The sequence below is a fragment of the Triticum urartu genome, chromosome 6A (assembly GCF_056163025.1).
Source record: "Triticum urartu cultivar PI428250 chromosome 6A, HENAU_Tu73, whole genome shotgun sequence".
Lineage (NCBI taxonomy): Eukaryota > Viridiplantae > Streptophyta > Magnoliopsida > Poales > Poaceae > Triticum > Triticum urartu.
The window spans coordinates 49,180,527-49,200,663 of record NC_141878.1 but is presented as its reverse complement, the minus strand read 5'-3'; the positions used below and the strand labels follow the sequence as shown (position 1 = coordinate 49,200,663).

At 43.5% G+C, this 20,137-nt stretch overlaps 1 protein-coding gene and 1 long non-coding RNA gene across 3 annotated transcripts; both read right to left on the bottom strand.

The window, feature by feature from the left end:
- Positions 1-3,133: 3,133 nt before the first annotated feature.
- Positions 3,134-5,768, bottom strand: LOC147963821 (uncharacterized). Its single transcript, XM_087531224.1, has 2 exons — positions 3,781-5,768; positions 3,134-3,636 (listed from the first exon to the last, which is right to left on the bottom strand). Exons 1-2 carry the CDS (start codon positions 5,313-5,315, stop codon positions 3,633-3,635), a joined length of 1,539 nt encoding a protein of 512 aa, XP_087387350.1. The 5' UTR covers positions 5,316-5,768; the 3' UTR covers positions 3,134-3,632.
- A 30-nt stretch (positions 5,769-5,798) lies between these two features.
- On the bottom strand, positions 5,799-19,769 carry LOC147963820 (uncharacterized). 2 transcript variants are annotated; one of them, XR_015609440.1, is made up of 3 exons: positions 19,605-19,769; positions 19,297-19,454; positions 5,799-6,655 (listed from the first exon to the last, which is right to left on the bottom strand). It is a non-coding gene; the product is annotated as an uncharacterized LOC147963820 (long non-coding RNA). The 2 variants fall into 2 exon arrangements; XR_015609439.1 differs by lacking the exon at positions 5,799-6,655 and adding an exon at positions 16,879-17,488 and having other exon boundaries at positions 19,605-19,768.
- Positions 19,770-20,137: the final 368 nt, after the last annotated feature.

Here is a 20,137-nt window from a genome sequence, read left to right as displayed (position 1 = left end):
GCTCCCTCTGAATTTTGTTTTTCTTCCGCACGCGTTTTCGGCTATTTAAACGGTTTTTTCTGGGTTTTTTTTCGATGTTTTGGTTTTTCACCGGCCTTCCTTAGCTTTTCGACCAATTTTTTTTCGAATTTCTTTTTGTGCGAAAAAACATGTTTTATTTTTTCCTTTTCATGAGAGTCACAGTTTTGCTTTCACGAGAGGCATGGTTTTGTTTTCGTGAGAGTCACGGTCGTGCCTCTCGGAAACGAAAAAAAATGTGTTTTCTGTTTTTTTCCTTTCGCGAGAGTCACGGTTTTGCTTCCGTGAGAGGCACGGTTGTGCTTTCGCGAGAGTCACGGCCGTGCCTCTCGGAAACGAAAAAAAACATTTTCTGTTTTTCCTTTCGCGAGAGTCACGGTTTTGCTTCCGCGAGAGGCACGGTTGTGCTTTCGCGAGAGTCACGGCCATGCCTCTCAGAAATGGAAAAAATGCTTTTTCTGTTTTTTTCCTTTCGTGAGAGTCACAGTTTTGCTTCTGCAAGAGGCACAGGTGTGCTTTCGCGAAAGTCAAGGCCGTGCCTCCTCGGAAACAAAAAAACGTGTTTTCTCTTTTTTCCTTCCGCGAGAGTCACGGTTTTGCTCCCGCGAGAAGCACGGTTGTGATTTCGTGAGAGGCACGGGCGTGCCTCTTTCAGAAAAGAAAAAAACCCGTGCTCCATGTTCGGTTTTTTCGGCCAGTTTTTTTCATGAAAAAAATATTCGTCAAAACCTATCAACATGGGATCTAGTTTTGAAAATCTCGACACGAGGAATCCAACGGTGAAAGCGGTTTGAGATTTGGACGCACGGTTTAAGAGATAAAACGTCTTGAATAAACGAATCTACGAAAAAAGGAAAAACTCCCATGTTGCGACAAGTGGCGCGCTGCATGTGCGCCACTTGTCGCAACCTGGGTAGTTTGAGTGATCTTTGCAGCAAGTACTCCTCAGCGAGGCTCTCTCTCCCTCCCTCCCTCTCTTTCTCTCTCTCTCTCTCTCTCTCTCTCTCTCTCTCTCTCTCTCTCTCGCTTTCTCTCACTCTCGCGATGAGAAATCTGTTGTTTTCCCCTGCGACATTTTTCAGAGGTATGCATGTGTAATTATCGATGTTTTCTTTTCTATATATGGTCATAGTGGGGTGTTTATTTGCAATCCGGATCGCTGCCGGTATGAAAAAAAAGAATCTTGTGCTATAAATTATAAGTTTGCTTCCATAACAATATTTTAAAAATATTTAACAGGTAAAATTAACATCACATTTATATTTACATTTTTCTAATAAAATTTCATATATAATATGTTAAAATCGAATTACGGTTTAAAAGATACAGATAATTTAGAAAATCATTTGGTTTGACTCAAATATATTCCAAAATAATATTTAAAAATACTTAACAGTTATAAATAATCTCATATTCATATTCTACATATTTTTCTAATCAAATTTTATATATAACATGTTCAAATCGGAGTTACGGTCTAAAAGATATGGATGATTTTAAAAAGCATTTGTTTGACTTAAATATGATCCACGGATGAATTACCTAAAACATCATGGGGGGTTTCGAAAAATGTAAAATAACGGTTCGGGTGTGACTTAAATCCGGATGGCAGGTTGATTTCAGAAAAAGACAGGGACTTTTGTGTAAAACATGAAAAAAACAATTCATTTTAACTTAAAACAGGACAGCGAGTTGAATTCTCTGAAATAGAGGGACTTTTCTAAAAAATACCATGACGGACGAAAGAAACCCAATTTGCTTTATTATTAGGTAAATATTCGGTTTTTGTTTAGGCCGATTTTTCCTTCTGGTCTTTTCATTTTCTCTGTCTCTTTATTGTTTCATTTCATAAATTTAGTTAAATTCATTATTTTTCCTTAACAATCGTTATCTTTTATTAAATTCACAAACTTTCACCAAATTTTATGATTTTTTTTTAATTTTATGAACTTTTTCTCAAATCGATGATTTTTTTACTCCCTCTGTTCACTTTTATAAGACCTTGAAGACATTTCAGACAATGTGCAAAACAACCTATTTTGAGTTGTCTGAAACGACTTACAAAAGTAAACGGAGGGAGTAAAAAAATTGTAAACCTTTTCAAATTTGATGTGCTCTTCTTTCAAATTCGACGATTTTTTCAAATTGATGATTTTTTTGAAAAATCGATAATTTTGTTTTGCAGTTAAGTGATTATTTTCAAATTTGATGATTTTTCAGTTATATTATTTGAAAATCGATGATCTTTTTTAATTTCTACTAATTTTTAAAAATACATGGATTTTTTTTTCATATTCATGAGTTATTTTTCAAAATTTGAACCTTTTCAAGTTCATATTTTTTCTATTCAAGTTCGATCTTTTTTTAATATTTTTGGGAATTCTTTTTCCAAGATGACGCTTTTTCTGATAATTTATACTCAGTATATAATATATGTTATATGCAGTATTACAAGGTGAAATAGTGTCATTTGCTACTATTAGACGACAAGTCAAGTCTGGTCTAGCGGTGAACGCGGTAGTACATTGACTTTGGCGTTCTGTTTGATTCTTTTTTTTTGAGCCAACAAAGCTAGGTTCTTTATTGATGTATCACAATGTTTATACAGGAATAATGGCTGGGTAATGAGGAGTGCCCAACCACAAATGCCTCCCTGTGTAATGAGTTGGGCCCAAAAAAGTGGGCTTACACCGGTACGGACACATGTCTCAGTGGGTCCAAGAGGCAGCATTTGATTCAAATGGATTGTGTGTTGGCCTTGCATAGCCGGCCAGCCGAAAGAGGCTGTTCTTCTAAAGAAAAAGTCAAAAAAGGCTGTTGGGTTTTCTAAATTTTTTGGAGCTGTCTGCCTGTTGGTTGATGAGCCACCTGTCAGACCACTCACAAAATATTAAATGGTGTAAAAGCTGGCAAAGTTTTTACTAAATGCGGTAAAACGAAAGAAATATCGCTAAATGGAGTAATCGGTGTATACAAATTGTAAATCAGGAGGTAAGAACTAGAACCCGCATAATCAATCACACATTGGTATTTATGCATGTGGAAGTGGAAGCGAGTGTGCTATCCTCCTTTTCGCAAAAAAAGTGAAGAGCAAAACATGATTGGCACACCGAACTCATGGATAATCGAGCATTAGCATTGAGGAACCGGCCTCGGTTTTGGTCTATAACAAATACATATAAATAGGTAGCAAGCACTCCACTCCCGCTCCCATGAGCGAGCGAGCAGCGATCAAATCAAATCACACACAAGACGAGCAGACACGCTGCTTTTTATTACAGTATCAGCTGCTACTCTGCTCCGTCTCAAACGTGACAGGAGACAGACCAACAGACAAATACAGTACCTATGGAGCTGAAGCCACACAAACCAAACACACGCAAACAGATACGCTGCCTGTGGTCGCACCTCGAGCACGGGCAGGCCAGCACGCAGGAAGCAACCAAGCCATGTCGGTCGGCTGTCTTTCTTATTTCAAAGGCAAAGCACACAGCAAACGGAGGCCGGCCAAGTCGGCCGGACGTCACGGCAGGAACCATCCTCAAGCTCCATACCTTTGCTTCTGATGACATAACCACCACCACCAGCAGCAGATGCATAGTTCAGGACGATTTTCACCTGGCAGATTGCGAAGCAAACCAATTAGTTAGCTACAATGTTAATGATACAACAACAGATGCAGTGACTACGCCTATATGATGATGTATACTGTAATAATAATAACAATAATAATAATAACGTGTCTACTTACGAGGAGTATACCTGAGAACGGTGCCCCTGGGCATGGGCCTCTTGTAGTGCCGCGACTGCACGGGCGCCTCGTAGAGGGAAGGGTGATGCTCCTTGTTGCTTTGCACAAATACGTGCACGAGGCCGCTGCAGCGGATGATGCAGAGGGTCTTCAAGTTGGGGAAGGAGCTACCCTTGCATACTGGAAGCGCGTACTCCAGGCTTGGGCATGAATGAAGGTGCAGATGTTGCAGATTTGTGAAGTCGTAACCATAGCTGGAGCCTTTCATCCAAATGCAACGGGCCATCAAGAGATGTGATGCCCAGATGGTCTCCAGATAAGGGCCTCCCGTTTCATAGGTATTCAGAGGAAAGACAGTGTTCAAGTTGGGGCACCTCTCCACTCGGCACCACCTAAGGCGCTCCATAGAACCTGCAGGCATGGCATGGCCTCTAATAGAAGAATCATGCACATGCAAGGACTGGGCAAACTCTCTCATCACAGAAGGTAACGAATAATATCTATGCAATTGCAATTCACTCTCCACACTACAGCTCCCATCACCAATCTCAATATGACGGTCCAACTGTGATGTTGGAGGCTGTGGGAAGTCCCACACCGGGCCAACCTCATTGCAGATATCACCATAGGGTGCCGCTGCCGCTACAACAATATTTCCACTGTTGGGTTCTTCAGGTTGAGCAACCCCCGCAGAGACACTTGGAGAGGTGATGCTGATATTAAAACAGTAAGCACCGGCCATTGGCGGTGTACCAAGTATCAGAGATGCCAATGACCGAGCAAACCTAGCATCCGCAATAATAGCATGGACTTGCAACCGGAATTTATGCTGCACAATTGATGGCCGAAGTACCTTCCCAAGACATGGCCGTGTGTCTATACAGAGCAACTCCAGCTTCTGTGTTTGCACATCTGCAAATGAGCCCCACCTTATTGAACAAAGGTGCTCACAACCCAATAGAAAGAGTCTTTTGAGATTTGGGACATCCACCACCATAGTTTTGAAGTCAAATACCTTGATTACACATCCTGAAAGGTCTAGCTCCACTAGATTGGGTAGCCCACGCAAAAACAATTTTTCCAACTGTGCGCACCCTTCTAGGGATATCTTGGAGGTTTTGACATCCTTCTTATCTACATTAGCAGATGAACACTTTGGGCGAGAACTTTCTGGAGCTAGTAGCTCAGTGGCTGATGTCCATTGGGATGCTGCTCCATAAGCATCAAAACTGAATGACCTCAGAGAGGAGTTAGCCAGCACAACATTTTCTAGCCCACAACAACCATCAAGAACAAGCGCCTCAAGTTTTCTTGCCATTGACAGGCTTGTTGGTAGGTTTTCCATGTCACTGTTACCAGAAAAATCAAGTATTTCTAGCTTTGTCTTGTCTCTAAATGACTCGTTGATGTCCATTGACGTCTTGTTGGCTTGACATGGAGGTTTGATGATTCGGAGCCTTTGAAGGTAAGGCAGCCTTTTCTGTAATTTGTTCGTGTACTGCCAACCCCTGACTCCCTCTATGTTTAGCTCCAATATGTTGGCCATAAGATCCACCTTTTCCTCCGATAAAATCTCTTACCAACATGTGTAGCGTAGGTCAAGCACACACAGGCTATGCAGACATGTCCAATTGGTGATGCAGTTCTGTTCTTCAAGCTTAGTCTTATTGAGATCTGTGCAGTGGTCTAATCCAAGGAATCTTAATTTTTCACAGTGGAGGAAAGGAGGTGATGCAAAACTAAGGAACAATAAGACAGAGTAAGCACTGCAAGGTTGTTGCAACCTTGAAACAAGCCATTTGGTAATCCAGACGAGCTATTAGTTTCTTGAAATTGTATGAAGATTGATGATGCCCTTGTCATTAGAGTTTTTGTATCCTCATGTAGTTTCTTGTACTTCAAGGTGATAGAAACCCAATGGGGAGACCCCTTTCCGAAAGGCACATTGTCATCTGTAACCACCACTAAAGGATTCTTCGGATCTTCCTTGAATTTGTCACACACCACCTTGAGCACATAAGTTTCACACTCAGAACTTATTTCTTTATGCAATGCATTACTTATCTCCCTTGCTCTACTCCCTTGGATGATGCCATCACACATCCAATAGTTGGGAGCATGAGCTGAAGTCCAAGCAAATATAGTCTTCCTCTGAAAAATGTACTGCATTAGTAATCTGTACAGACAACAAACCGTAACCACTGTTGGGTCGATGTCCCACATACATGGGTAGCATGCAACTATGCTATCAGTCTCTTCAGGAAACACTGCATAAATCTGTGAACTTGTCAAATTGATGGCCCAGTAGTTGCAGGTAATGAAAAGACGTACATATCTTGACTTATCTAGTATCTTGCTGGGGTCATGAATGGTAAAAAGATATCTTCTAAAAGCCCATATTATTATGCAGTGATATTCTGGAATACCAAACTGGCTTAAGAAAACCTCCTCGTCACTTCCATTAAGAAAAATCATCAGAAATCTACTTTCTCTCAGGGTTTGGTCAATTATTGCAGCAACCTTCCATATCACATCCCTGGAGCCTTGGTCCACCCCATCGATGTCATCCTCCTCATCCTGCTTGTCAAACAAGGCCATGGTGTCATGGTCAAGTTTTAGCTGCTCTGCAATTCTTCTCTGCATCACCCTTTTGCTTATCCAGGTCGAACAATCTATGTAAATTGTTCTACCAAACTGTAATTCTGGGGGAGGAGCTTTCATTGCTGGAACTGCTTGTGCTATGGATCTAAGCACTGCCGCTGCCCCAAAACCACTCCAGCCATCAAAATAAATGATATTCTTGTCAATGTTTTTCTGAACAATATCAAGTACTTCTTCTCTAGCGCCATCGACGTCTGTTGCATCAATACTCCGAAATGGAGTAATCTAAGCAATAATAAGTAGAGTGACGCCATGTTAGTATATTGCAGCTTGTACCCACGTATACTTAGTGTGAGAGCAAATGATACCGGTATAAACCAGCAAGTAGATTGTGCAATGCTATTTGAAAACTCCTTTGAATCAAAAGTAAGGCTACGTTTGATAAGTATTGCAATAACTAAAGTAATACAGTAGTACTGAAAAACTATAGTAAACGGATGGCTTATCAGAGCTCGGCCCTGCTGATTCGTCGTCCACACATCTAACCGCTTAACCATGAAGTCCACCACCATCATCTCGCACACCGATGGGATTCCGCTGATAGTTGTGCTGGACTACCACAGGCCTCCCGGGTTGCCCCAGGGGACTCCAGAGGCAACACGGCGCCACCACAAAAAATCCTCCCCGTCGTCAGGCCAACCCCCTCACCGCCGCCGCCCATCTCTTCCCCCTCGCCGTTCCAGCGCGTCACGCGCCGGCGATCTGCCTTAGGGGCCGCCGTGGAGACGCGTCCACGGCTGCGACGGAGTGCGGCTCGCCTGAGGGCACTAGGTCCCGTGGATCTGGAGCCCAGCGCCTTTCGTTGGGAGCTCATGTGGCAAACAGCGGCAGCGATGCACACAGGCTAGCCCGACTGGGTTGGCCCATTAGGGCATGTACAATGGTGGCATATGGTTATATATGTCTCATGATAAAAAGTAATTTGAGGTACCTACATCTATTTTGTCTCCCCAATGCAAGCTATTATTAGTGGGCCTCATTAAGAAATAGAAAATAAAGACTTTAGTACACATGCATCTCTACTTTTTACTCTAACCTTTTTAGCTTTTGTTACCGGACCACATTTTTTCTCTTCAAGCACCTGCCTCCTGAAGAGGATCCCGCTTTCCTACCGAACCTATTTTACATCATATCCGATCCTACATGGCATGTGAGGCATCACCTTGAGGCTATGCATTATACATGCCCTTAGTGGACGACGCTGTAGCGAGTTCTTACTGTAGCGTGGTTTTGCATTGTAGCGGCCCGGACACGGTAGGCCCTTTTAAGGTTATTTTTATCTTTATTTTTATAAAAAAATGGATTTATGGACAATACTTTTTGAGAATACAAACATTATTTGAAATTCCAGAATGTTATTTGAAACACTTTTTTTTGAAAAGGTGAATGCTTTTTGAGATTGAGATTTTTTTAAAAGCATTGTTTGATATTCTAAACAATTTAAAAAAGACACTACTCCCTCTGATCCAAATTAATTGACACAACATTGATAATTTCAAAAACACTACTACTGTGGCTGCGTCAATTAATTCAGATAGGACGGAGTAACATTTTTTTATAATATCTTGGTATTTTTCGAAAATGCAAAGATTGTTTGAATTTTTTTTAAAAAATTCAAAAACATGTTATTTGAAAATTTGAATAATTTTTTTAAAATATGATTATGTTTTGAAATTTTAGAAGATTTTCATAAAACACCGATATTTTTTGAAAAAAAGGAAACTAAAAAAGAAAGAGAAGAAAAGTAAAAAAAAGTAAAAAAAAAGAAAACCAAGAAAACCAGTAAAGAAAAAACAGTTCAGAAACCTTCTAAAAAATTCCCAAAACTGGTTGGCTTTCACTGTGCAATATGCTCAAAGTCTATCAGCCCATATCACGCGCTCAGGTCTGATCCATGTGCGAAGCCCCGGCAATTGGACGCATTGAGCGTCCAATAGGGAATTCACCTTCGGTGTCGTCTAAGTTCTCGTGTGGTGTTTGTGTCAGCCGTGACGTTTGGTCTGAGTTTTTTTAACTAGATTGGGCGTGAGTTGAGGCCTATGTACATAACAACATTTCTAACTAGTCCCTTCTAATTTAGCCCTTTAAACAACCCTTTATACCTTAACTTCTTCTCTACTACTATTAAACAAGCAAACATATTCATCCCTATACACACCCCGTCTAATGTACACACAATAACCCAAAGCAATTAGAGCCACCCAATCAGACTCACACATTTAGATCTAACCGTAAGATAATCATAACCCTCACGAGAAGTGCGCTTAGCAATTTCAATCGGGGGACGAAAACTCTGCCCGCAGACGAAAAGTCCCCCGCAATCGACTAAAAAAAAGTCCCCCGCAATCGTCGCCTCACGACCCACCATATCCTATTTCTACGTGCTCTCCAACCCCAGGCCCGACCTCAGCGGCGACTTCGACGTCGACCAGCCGCCCATCGCGCAAATGCCCCATGCCTCCCCCGCCTGCTGAGTACCCAGGAGCTCGGCCGACGACGCCACAAATGCCGACAAGTATAGCGCGTCGCGCGCCGCGGCCGTGCCCTCGATCTCCTCGATCTGGTCGCGCGTTAGCGCGAAGGACGCGATCAACGGAGACGGAGGTGGAGGCCCCTGCGCTGTCACTACGCCGACGCCTTGAAGATCGGCATGGTGTTGGCCTGCTATCGATCGGCGCGGGAGATCCCATCGGCGGCAAGCGACGCGCGCGCCGGCAGCGCAGCGGCCTGGTCCGAGTAGTGGCGTAGGCGGGTGAGCGCGTTCTTGTGAAGGAGTGGATCGCTGGAGAACAACCTGCTCCGTTCTTCAATCGCGTCCTGGTGAAGGAATCGATCGCCGGAGAACGAAGTGCTCTATTCTTCAATCTTGTACCCAATTCTGAAGTTTGATTTCTGCAATCTTGTACGTAATTCTGAAGTTTGCTTTCTCCTCCTATTTCCCCATGAATCGCTCACTGGAATTGATGGAATCAGGAACATCATATTGCTTTCAAGTTGATCAACCTCTACCCTTTACTCATGGAAGAAGCAGCGGAGTGAGGACGACTTGCTCTGTTTCTCAATCTGGTGCCCACCATCTTCCCATGAATAGGTCACTAGAACTGACAGAATTTTGAAGAGTGTTTTCAACTTGATCAAACTATTTCCGAATAACCAGCCGGTTGTATTTTTACTATTGAGATGGAAGAAGAGGCTAACACATAGTACCATGGTTCCAATACGAAAGTAGCACCACTTTTTAATTTCATTCTATACACTAGATGGATTTAGATGTCCCAAGAATTCCTACTTCTTCCTTATTTTCATGAGGTCTGTGACAGAGATGACTGCTAAGGAATTCTGCGTTGCTCGTCGCCGCAACTCGTATGCTCAAGATCAAGATCCAACTCTTGTTAATCATCCCTTCTGGAACCGGTTTCAGTTCTCTGTCTTCTTTGATGTGCTCAAGGCAAAGAAGAATCTCTATGTTGATGTCTCTATGTTGATGTGCGCTCCATCGACACTGCGCATATGGCGACGGATCGTGCCTACTTTGGTGAGGCACTGGATATATGTGCTCAGTTGAATATTCTCAAGCTCATGGAGTTCAACAAGGATTTTGATGCAGAGATGGTGGCTCAGTTTTATGCCATGGTCTACCTTGGCACTGATGAGGAAAGGACTTTGACTTGGATGAAAAATGGCAGACTTCTCTTAGTCAAATGGAAGGTGTTCATGGAACTGTTGGGTGTTGAAGACCAAGGACTTGACAACCCGGTTGGCTTCCGTCCTCACAAGAATGAAACTTCTACTCACAAGCAAGCTCTTTGGCCCTACAACACTATGAATATTCACGTTGTGACAGAGAAGAAGACCTATGAGCTGTTTCTGTTTCTGGACATCCTTCATTGCATCTTCAGATAGACTCTACTTTCTCGCATTAGGAACTTGGATATGGTCCATTCGTACCTTGTGGATATGTTACTGCTTTCAGCATGAGAAGGACAACAACTCAGGGGAGACCTTGGATATCTCTCATGTCATGTGGCCAGAGCTCCTCTCTGCCATCACCGAGCGCAAGTGCCCCATCTACGCCCCCTATCTGATGTTGCTCATTGAGAAGGCATGGGCGCACACTTATCCTGGAGTCTTGTTGGAGACCGGTGAAATGATCTCTCACGAGGTTAAGTGTCTGAGATAGAAGGAGCACTGGGGCACTCCTAGTACAGAGTCTGGGATTCTGTCAGGTGCTGACGAAGTTGAGGCTGAGGCTGAGGATGAGGATGATTAGGACTATGAGCCCTCTGGTGTGGAGCCCTCATGGGCAAAGAAGCTCAAGCGCAAGATGAAGAAGCTTTTCTGCATGGAGTCTCACAGCAGTATATGGCCCATGTGTCTGAGAAGAAGTCTCGCAGCCGTCACAAGGTTCTTATGCGCCGCCTGGGTGCAGAGATTGCTAGTGGATCAGAGGACGAGGTCACTTACGAGGAGGAGTGTGTCTCTCGGCACTGCCCATGGACAAATTCAGACACTGAGCAACCTTCTGTCGATGACGGAGGCGCGGGCAATCACACGGGGATGTGATGATGGAGATCATTGGCTTTGCTATCACTTGTGTTCGTAGAAGCACTCTTTGCCCTTTTGGTGTCTCAATGCCAAAGGGGGAGAGAGTTTAGGGATTTGTCGAGTTGCGAGTGTGTTTCCGTTTGCCGTGCCTTTCTCTCTCGCAAACTCTTGTGTCCCGTGTCTTGTTGTCATTTGCTTTGGTTTGGTTTGTGTCTGTGAGACCTGGTTACCCTTGACATATGGTGTGAGACATATGCTATCCTTTCTTATGCTTATCTAATGCATGTCCAGTACCTTGGTAGTTTGTGATACGCATGCTTAACTTACGTTTATATTATGCTCACTGACTACTCCTTGCATCCTAGCTTATATGTCTCTTATTTTAGATGCTAGTGTTATCAAGCTATAAAATATAGGGGGAGTGTTGATCCTAATGTGTGTACTTTGCATTCCAAATGCACTCCTAATTAAGTGCACACATCTAGGGGGAGCCCGGTCTATATTTTGTAGTCTCTGGGTTTGCTTATTTCCTTATTTATCTCCTTGCAAATCCCGTGTTGTCATCAATCCACCAAAAAGGGGGAGATTGTTAGTCATGTCTCCCTCTAAGTGGTTTTGGTGATTGATGACTATGCTTTTGCGGACTAATCGTGTGCATTGAGATTTCAGATATTTATTTCATTGGCACAAGACGATTCATTTACCCTCGGTGTTTAAGGAGAAGACGGTGTGTTTCCTTTGTTTCAGTTTTAGTGGACTTGAGTCGTAGGAAACACCGTACTATCAAGAGGGGGTCCGTATCGGAAAGGTTAGGGTGGAATCAACACGTACACGTCCCCTTTTCACCCCCAGATCTTTCCTGCATCTTTGGGGGATCCTTCGTTGTCTCGAAAGTGGGCTTGATAGTGATCCAGAGGTAGTACCACGGCGCCGAGCGGCAGTACCGCCTAGAGCCACAGGCGGCAGTATCGTTGTTCATCAGCGGTAGTACCACCTGGGGCTCTCGGCAGTAGTACCGCTTTCATGACGTGCTATTACCGCCTCGATTCGAGAGCGTCGCTTCTCGTCTCGGGTTGTGCGGCAGTAGGAGCGGCAGTAGTTGCGGTAGTACCTCTCTCGAGCGGTAGTGCCACTCCTACCACCGCTGCTAGCGCCGCCCGGGCCCTCACTCTCGTGCCCCTTCCCCCTTTCCCCTTCGAGGCCCCTGCTCTCAGTCTTCACGGTAGTACCGCTCCCCTGTGTGGTAGTACCGCTTTGTGCGGGCTGGGGAGGGGATAACGGTTGGATTGGTTCCCCCACTATAAAAGGAGGTCTTCTTCTCCAAGGAGACCCACCTCTTGCCCCCCAAGCTCCATTGTTGCTCCAAAGCTCATTTTCACCCGATCTCTCTCCCTAGCCAATCAAACTTGTTGATTTTCTAGGGATTGGTTGAGAAGGCCCGGGTCTACACTTCCACCAAGAGAAATTTGATTCCCCCCACTAATCCCTTGCGGATCTTGTTACTCTTGGGTGTATGAGCACCCTAGACGGTTGAGGTCACCTCGGAGCCATATTACATTGTGGTGAAGCTCCGTGGTATCGTTGGGAGCCTCCAATCAAGTTGTGGAGATTGCCCCAACCTTGTTTGTAAAGGTTCGGTCGCCGCCTTCAAGGGCACCATTAGTGGAATCACGACATCTCGCATTGTGTGAGGGCGTGAGGAGAATACGGTGGCCCTAGTGGCTTCTTGGGGAGCATTGTGCCTCCACGCCGCTCCAACGAAGATTTACTTCCCCCAAAGGGAAGGAACTTCGATAACACATCCTCGTCTCCACCGGCTCCACTTGTGGTTATCTCTTCCCTTTACTTTGTGCAAGCTTTTATTGTGTTGTATCCTTTGCTTGCACTTGTTGTTGTTGTTGTTGGTTGCATCATATAGGTTGTTCACCTAGTTGCACATCTAGACAACCTATTTGTTGTTAAACTAATTTGTTAAGAAAAGCTAAAATTTGGTAGTTACCTATTCACCCCCCCTCTAGTCAACCATATCAATCCTTTCACCAGTGTACCTCTTCTTTTCTATTATTGTGTGTGGTCATGCTTGTAATAAGACCGCTAAGTCTTTTCTGATTGGAACATAACAAGCAATGGGTAATCTCCCCTCCTAAAAAACATTGTTGTGCTAGGTAGGTGGATGGCTCGGGGCCTGTCGTAGTTGCGCATCCTCTTATACTGGTCTCAATCCACCAATCACCACGTGGCTTTATTTGTTTTTATCTGCAAGCTAATGGAGGTGTTGATCTCATAAAATTCAGGCGAGTGAAGAATATAGTATCAACTGCTCAGTTTTTAAAAAGCGACGGTGTTCTTTATTTAACATAGAGGAAATACCATGGTTTTGAAAATACGTACTATTATTAATACTACAGTTTTTAATGGTAACCAAATTTCTCACGGTAAGTAAAACTATGGCCATTTTAAAAATGTAGTATTCTCATAATACTTAGAAAATATCGAGCTATCAGATGGGGCATAATTCTTAAGCTGCATGATCCTCTCTTTACTGTTAGCTATAAATAGAGGACTGAGTAGATGCTCACTTGACAAGTAAGAGTATCTCTAGCCCTTCCCTCTAAACCCTTTAACTACTTAAAAATCGAACTTTTGGGTAGTTAAAACACACCTAGTCTTACTCCTCAAGCTTGGGTAGTTAAAATACACGGTTCAACTCCTCAAAATTTGATGTGTTACTCCTTAAAACTTGAGGTGTTACTGCTCAAAACTCTCCCTCTTGCTCAAATTTGACAAGCCCCCATATGCCCCAAACCCATATATCCTCTCTCAAACATGGTGGCAACGACATTCAAGAGAAGACCCTTGGCCCCTCGTTCACCGCACCAGCCTTTCACATCTTGTTCAGCTATAAACAGCATGTGCCACCCCCTCCATCCCAAACACTAGACGTTGATACGTCTCCAACGTATCTATAATCTTTTTTTTCCATGCTGTTATATTATCATTTCTGGATGTTTTACAATCATTTTATAGCAACTTTATATCTTTTTGGGGACTAACCTATTGACATAGTGCCCAGTGCCAGTTGTTGTTTTTTGCTTGTTTTTTACTTTGTAGAAAATCAATACTAAAGGGAGTCCAAATGCAGCCAAACTTTTTGGAGATTTTTTTGGACCAGAAGACACAAGTTGGGCCAAGGAAGTACTAGAGGGAGGCTCCGAGGGGAGCACAACCCACCTGGGTGCGCTTGGGGGCCCAAGCACGCCCTGGTGGGTTGTGCCACCTCGGCCGCCTCCCGCACCGCCTCTTTGCTCTATAAATACTCCCAAAATCCAAAACCCCTAGGGGAGTCGACGAAACACAATTCCAGCCACCGCAAGTTGCAGAAATCACAGATCCAATCTAGACACCATCACGGAGGGGTTCGTCATCCTCATTGGCGCCTCTCGGATGATGCGTGAGTAGTTCATTGTCGACCTACAGGTCTGTAGGTAGTAGCTAGATGGCTTCCTCTCTCTTTTGTTATTCTCAATACAATGGTCTCTTGGAGATCTATTTGATATAACTCTTTTTGCAGTGTGTTGTTGGGATCGAAGGAACTTTGAGTTTATGATCAGATCTATTTTATCCATGAAATTTATTTGAGTTTTAATCTCTTATATGCATGATTGCTTATAGCATGGTATTTCTTCTTCAAATCTTTGTTTTAGTTAGGCCGACTAGATCGGTTTTTCTTTCCATGGGAAGAGGTGCTTTGTGATGGGTTCGTTCTTACGGTGCTCAATCGCACTGACAGAAGGGGCCATGGCACGTATATATCGTTGCTATTAAGGATAACAAGATGGGGTCTATTCCTACATGAATAGATCTTGTCTACGTCATGTCATCATTTTTATTGTATTACTCTGTTTTTCCATGAACATAATACACTAGATGCATGCTGGATAGCGGTCGATGTATGGAGTAATAGTAGTAGATGCAGGCAGGACTCGGTCTACTAATCTTGGACGTGATGCCTATATAATGATCATTTCCTGGATATCGTCATAATTATTTGAAGTTCTATCAATTGCCCAACAGTAATTTGTTTACCTGCCATATGCTATTTTTCTCGAGAGAAGCCACTAGTGAAATCTACGGCCCCCGGGTCTTTCCTTTATCATATTTGCCTTCGAGATCTATTTTTATTTACCTTTATTTTCAGATCTATTAATTCAAAAACCCAAAAAATACCTTGCTGCAATTTATTATTATTTATTTTATCCCGCGTTCCCGCGAGATCTATTTATCCAATCTACTACAATTTTATCTATCTTTTTATCCGGGAGGGATTGACAACCCCTCTTTTATGTCGGGTTGCAAGTATTTGTTCTTTGTGTGCAGGTACCATTTACATAGTGTTGCGTGGTTCTCCTACTGGTTCGATAACCTTGATCTCATCACTGAGAGAAATACCTACCATAGTTGTGCTGCACCATCCCTTTCTCTTTTGGAAAATACCGATGTAGTTCAAGACGCATCAGACGCCACCCAGGTAGAGCCCAAATAAAGCTCGCCACCACCTGATACGACCTCGCCACCTTCGCTCCCCAACATCAGTGCCATGGTATGACGACTGCTGATTGTCCCGGCACAACTTCATGGCTATGCCAGGACGAGATTTCCGCCCAAATGGCCGCAAACTCTGCTTCGATGTTCAATTCAAGCTCATCATCGTCCGAGGAGGAGGACGATGACGATGGCAAGGGTGAGCTCGAGCTGTGGGAGCTCGGGATATGGAGGTGGCAGATGGGGCGCAAATCAAGGCGGGAGCATGCCTCCACTGCTCTTCTTGTCGCCATCTGTGCTAATCTCCTCATGGTCGATGAGCACCTCGCGATCAAGGACTCTGCCACGTCCAAATATTAGGATGACTACTATTGTGTGATAGACATGACAAGTGACAGAGGACGGAAGGAGTTGTTTGCCGATCTCGACAACGCGTACATGCTTGGCTCCGACAACTCCACCAATGAGCCCATGTCATGGTGGAAGGGCACCCTAGACGTGGAGGCGTCAGTCTCAAGCAAGGGCAAGGTGTCCATCATTGACATCTCCTCTGATGTGGATTAGAGTACCTTTTAGATGTTTAATTGCTTATTTAAGTTAATTATGTGGTATGTTAGTTTAATTTGAGAACTTTTAAGTTCAACATGGGCATGTTTATGTATAATTGTGGACTAGTTGTCTTAATCTGGTTTCCAATCGTGTCTAAGAGTTAAATTTCTTTTGGGGGGTGGGGGCAGGTGCACATTTTTTTAACTCCCCAAAATTTGATGAGATGAGTTCGAGGAGGTGGTTTGAGGAATTAAGCATTAGGAAATGTGTTAGAGATGCTCAAAGAGTGCTCGGGCAGCCCTCCCACGTTCTTGCTTTGGCCTGGCAGGGTGCCTCATTTCTCTAATGGTGTTGATTTGGTATGGTGGATGTTAATAGTTTCATTCTATAAACTTGATCAAAGTTTGATTTAAGACAAAGTTAATATGCAAAGTAAATAAAAACAGAGGCAGCATAAAGTAGATGTACTCCATCCGTTTCAAAATATTTGAAGACCTATGTTTCTTCTTAGTCAAACATCTTTAAATCTAACCAAATTTATAAAAAATTACACTAACATCTATGACATCAAATTAGTTTCACTACATTCATCGTAGAGCATATTGTCATACTATGTACTGCTGGTATGGTCTGTCACACTCCTGCTTTAAATTAGTTTACGTTATATAATACTAATATATGATGGCAGAAGTGGGTAATTTAAAGCAATATAGAGCTACTCATGTGGACACTCCACAAAATGTATCTACTAGTATAGCATGAAATGTGAGGTGCAGTCCCTCAGATTCAAAGCAGATGTTGTTGTACTGTCCTTCTTATCTTCTTCGAAAAATTAATACATGTTATCATAGACACCACCAACTAATGTTTTAAATAGCGGGCTATCAAAAATAGCGGCGAGCCTCTAAATCAGCTATAACGGACTAAAGCGGCTATAGCGGGCTATTTGTGAAGGCGACCATTTAGCGGCACCCTGCTGAAAAGGCTATAGCGGGTCATAGCGGAGCTATAGCCGACTATTTAAAACTATGCCACCAACACAATCTTTGCAAAAACGGAAAAGACGTCATCACACATAAAAGCAAGCGCTAAGGGGAGAATGGCGATAGAGCGGACGAGCTCGCCCGCTCCCGCTATGCGTGCCAATGGGACAGTGACGCGTTTGTACGTGTAATGAATGCGACCGTAGAGAGTAGAACAGATGCGCAACGCCCAGCAGTAGTATACGGTGACGGAGCCGTCTGATCTGACGCGCATTGATGGTACACCAGCCATATGTTCTGTTGGTGAAAACAAAGACACTGACCAAGATAAATATTAGCCATGTCTTCCCTGCTAAATGCCTGAATTGGAATTCATCGTTTGTAACTAGTAGAACTCATCCGGAAATATGGCGGTGATCACAAAAATAAAGCAGCGGGGCTACAAAACAAAACAAAAATTCCTTCATGTGAGATACATAAAAAAACGCTGGAAATTCAGAGTTCGACATTCGAAAAAGTGGAAGAATTCAGGGGGAAAATTCCATAGAAGATACAAAAACATTACAAATATAGTTCATGAAAAAAGAAGATAAAAGAATCTGTGCACATTTATATATGTAACAACAAACAGAAAAAAATCGACCGTTGCTATTTTCAGCTTTGTGCGAGTGGTATTTGACGGGATTTACCCTTAACCATATCAGTGAGAGGTGGCGTGAACTGGAAGCTAAAAACATTCTAGTTAGCTCATCAAACATGCCTGCCTGTATGTCCCAGGGAAAAAAGATTTTTGCTTTTGTTTGCATAAAGCACCGGCGGCGGCGACTAATATAGTTGTGCTTAGTTCTTCAGACATGCATGTGTGCCTCTGAGAAAACAAAATTCGGAGGAAATCTTCAAAATTTGATCTCACCAGTCTACCCCCTTACTGCAAAATTCAGAAAACTCATTCTAGACGTTCCCCACCTCACCCCAACCACAGCACAAGAAACGACTTTGATTCACGTGTGGCCAGACATACAGATTTTGTAGAATCAACACCTTACAAGGATCAAGGTTTTTGATCTATGTTCAGGAAAAAAAAAACAGGTTTGGCGAACAGTATTCAAATCCATTGGTCTTCATACATAATATACGTCCGGTCTAGCAAGTCAGTTAGAAGATCTTTTTTTTGCGGGTGAAGTCGGTTAGAAGATCCCCATAAGCCCGGATTGACAATCAGATTTTTGTATGCCTAGCTATATTCAGAAGTTTCAGACATATCAGAGGTTTCAGACATATGTGACACAATTGTTCATGCAGAATTTTCAGTCACACTAAAATCAGTTGTGGTCAGTACATATTGGCATGTTCAAGTTTATTTGCTTCAGCTGTAGGAAAAGTTAAAGAGAAGTCACTTTCAATCTTTACCTGCTGCCAACAGATCGATGCTATGTGTTACATCATATTAGAAACGCTCGCCGGTGTTCTGCCCGCGACGGGCTACATAGGTGACTACGTTCCTTCCGCAATCCGGACAAGCCACGATTGGCAGGATGACCGGATCAACACCTTGGTTCGTGTTTGCCATCATAAGGGTTCCTAGCTTCGATTTGGGGTTGATTGAGATGGAGTGTGCGCTTAGGGTTTCTTGGATTTGGGGATCAATTGGAGAAGATTGAGTCGCCGTGAGGGCGATGGGCTGAGTTAAATGGAGCTGGTAGGCCGACCCAGCCGTCTTCAATCTAACGTCCATCTGACGCGCACCATACAACGTCGTTTTCTTCCGTCCGCTATACGCATTAAATGTAGCCACATACATGCCCTAGAATACGGCCTATGTCTCGTATCCCAAAACGAGCCGATGCTCGAGGATACCGTGACCAGGCGAGCTCGTCCACGCCTGTGGATTTTCGGCGCTAAGGGCATGTACAATGCATAGTCTCAAGGTGATGCCTCGCATGCCATGTAGGATCGGATATGATGTAAAGTAGGTTCGGATAGGGAAGCGAAATTCTCTCCAGGAGGCGGGTGCTTGAAGAGAAAAAATGTGGTCTGATGACAAAAGCTGAAAAGGTTGAGTGAAAAGTAGAGATGCATGTATACTAGAGTCTTTATTTTTTATTTCTTAATAAGGCCCACCAGTGATAGCTTGCATTGAAAAGAAAAAAAATATAGATACCTCAAATTAATTTTTGTCATGGGGCATATGTATCCATATGCCACCATTATACATGCGCTAAGGCAAGCATGGCAGCAGTATAGTACCTTTCTTAACATGATGAAAAAGCTCCTTCCGACGTAGTTGAAGAAAGAGCAGCAGATCAGCAGAAGATGGCGCAACCGCAACCGATCGGGGACGACGGACGATCTAGCCCATGATATATCAACAATCGGCTAAGCCATGACCATGATGGACCTGCTCCCTGTTCCATACACAATGCACGACATTGATTATGATTGCACTTCTGGTGACAGCAGCAAGTAGGAGCATATTTGTTCTTCGATTGACATCGTCATTTGGGAGGAAGCAAATGCAGATGCCAAATGAAGAGGGAGGGAGCACATGGACGCACCTGTGTTCCCTGGATTGATCAATCGGCTGGTCCAGCTATACACCTCGTAAGATAAGAGCGCGGCCGAACTGCAAGTGATTGAGACGGAGGAGAGAGGGAGTTGTTATGGTATGGCCATGGAGTGGTGGTGGGTGTGGCCCGTGTCACCTCAACGGAGCTAGCTAGCACACGACACGATATATGCGATTCCTTTGCTTGCTTCTTTGCCGTCGTTGATGCCCGCTGGTTGGGTGCTTTAATCTGCTTCGATTCTCACACTTGTCCAAAAGCATGGGGGCATGCATGTGACTATGTGAGCCCCATTCATTCATCAACGCGTGGCACTTTTACAAAGCATGGCATCTGACATGTGCCTTGGTCTGCTTCAATTCCTTGCTTCCTTCTTGCCTCCATGCATGGGATGCGACTATCTGATCCTGAGCTCAGGTGCTCCTTGATGAATAGTATTTTCTTTTAAAGTAAAATAAAAAATCTGTTTTTTTACATTCGTGAATAGCATTTTTGGAGCATCTATTTTGTTTTCCTGCCACGCC

Excerpts from the sequence above, each read along its gene's own strand:
- LOC147963821 (XM_087531224.1), bottom strand. The coding sequence starts at position 5,315 with ATGGCCAACATATTGGAGCTAAACATAGAGGGAGTCAGGGGTTGGCAG.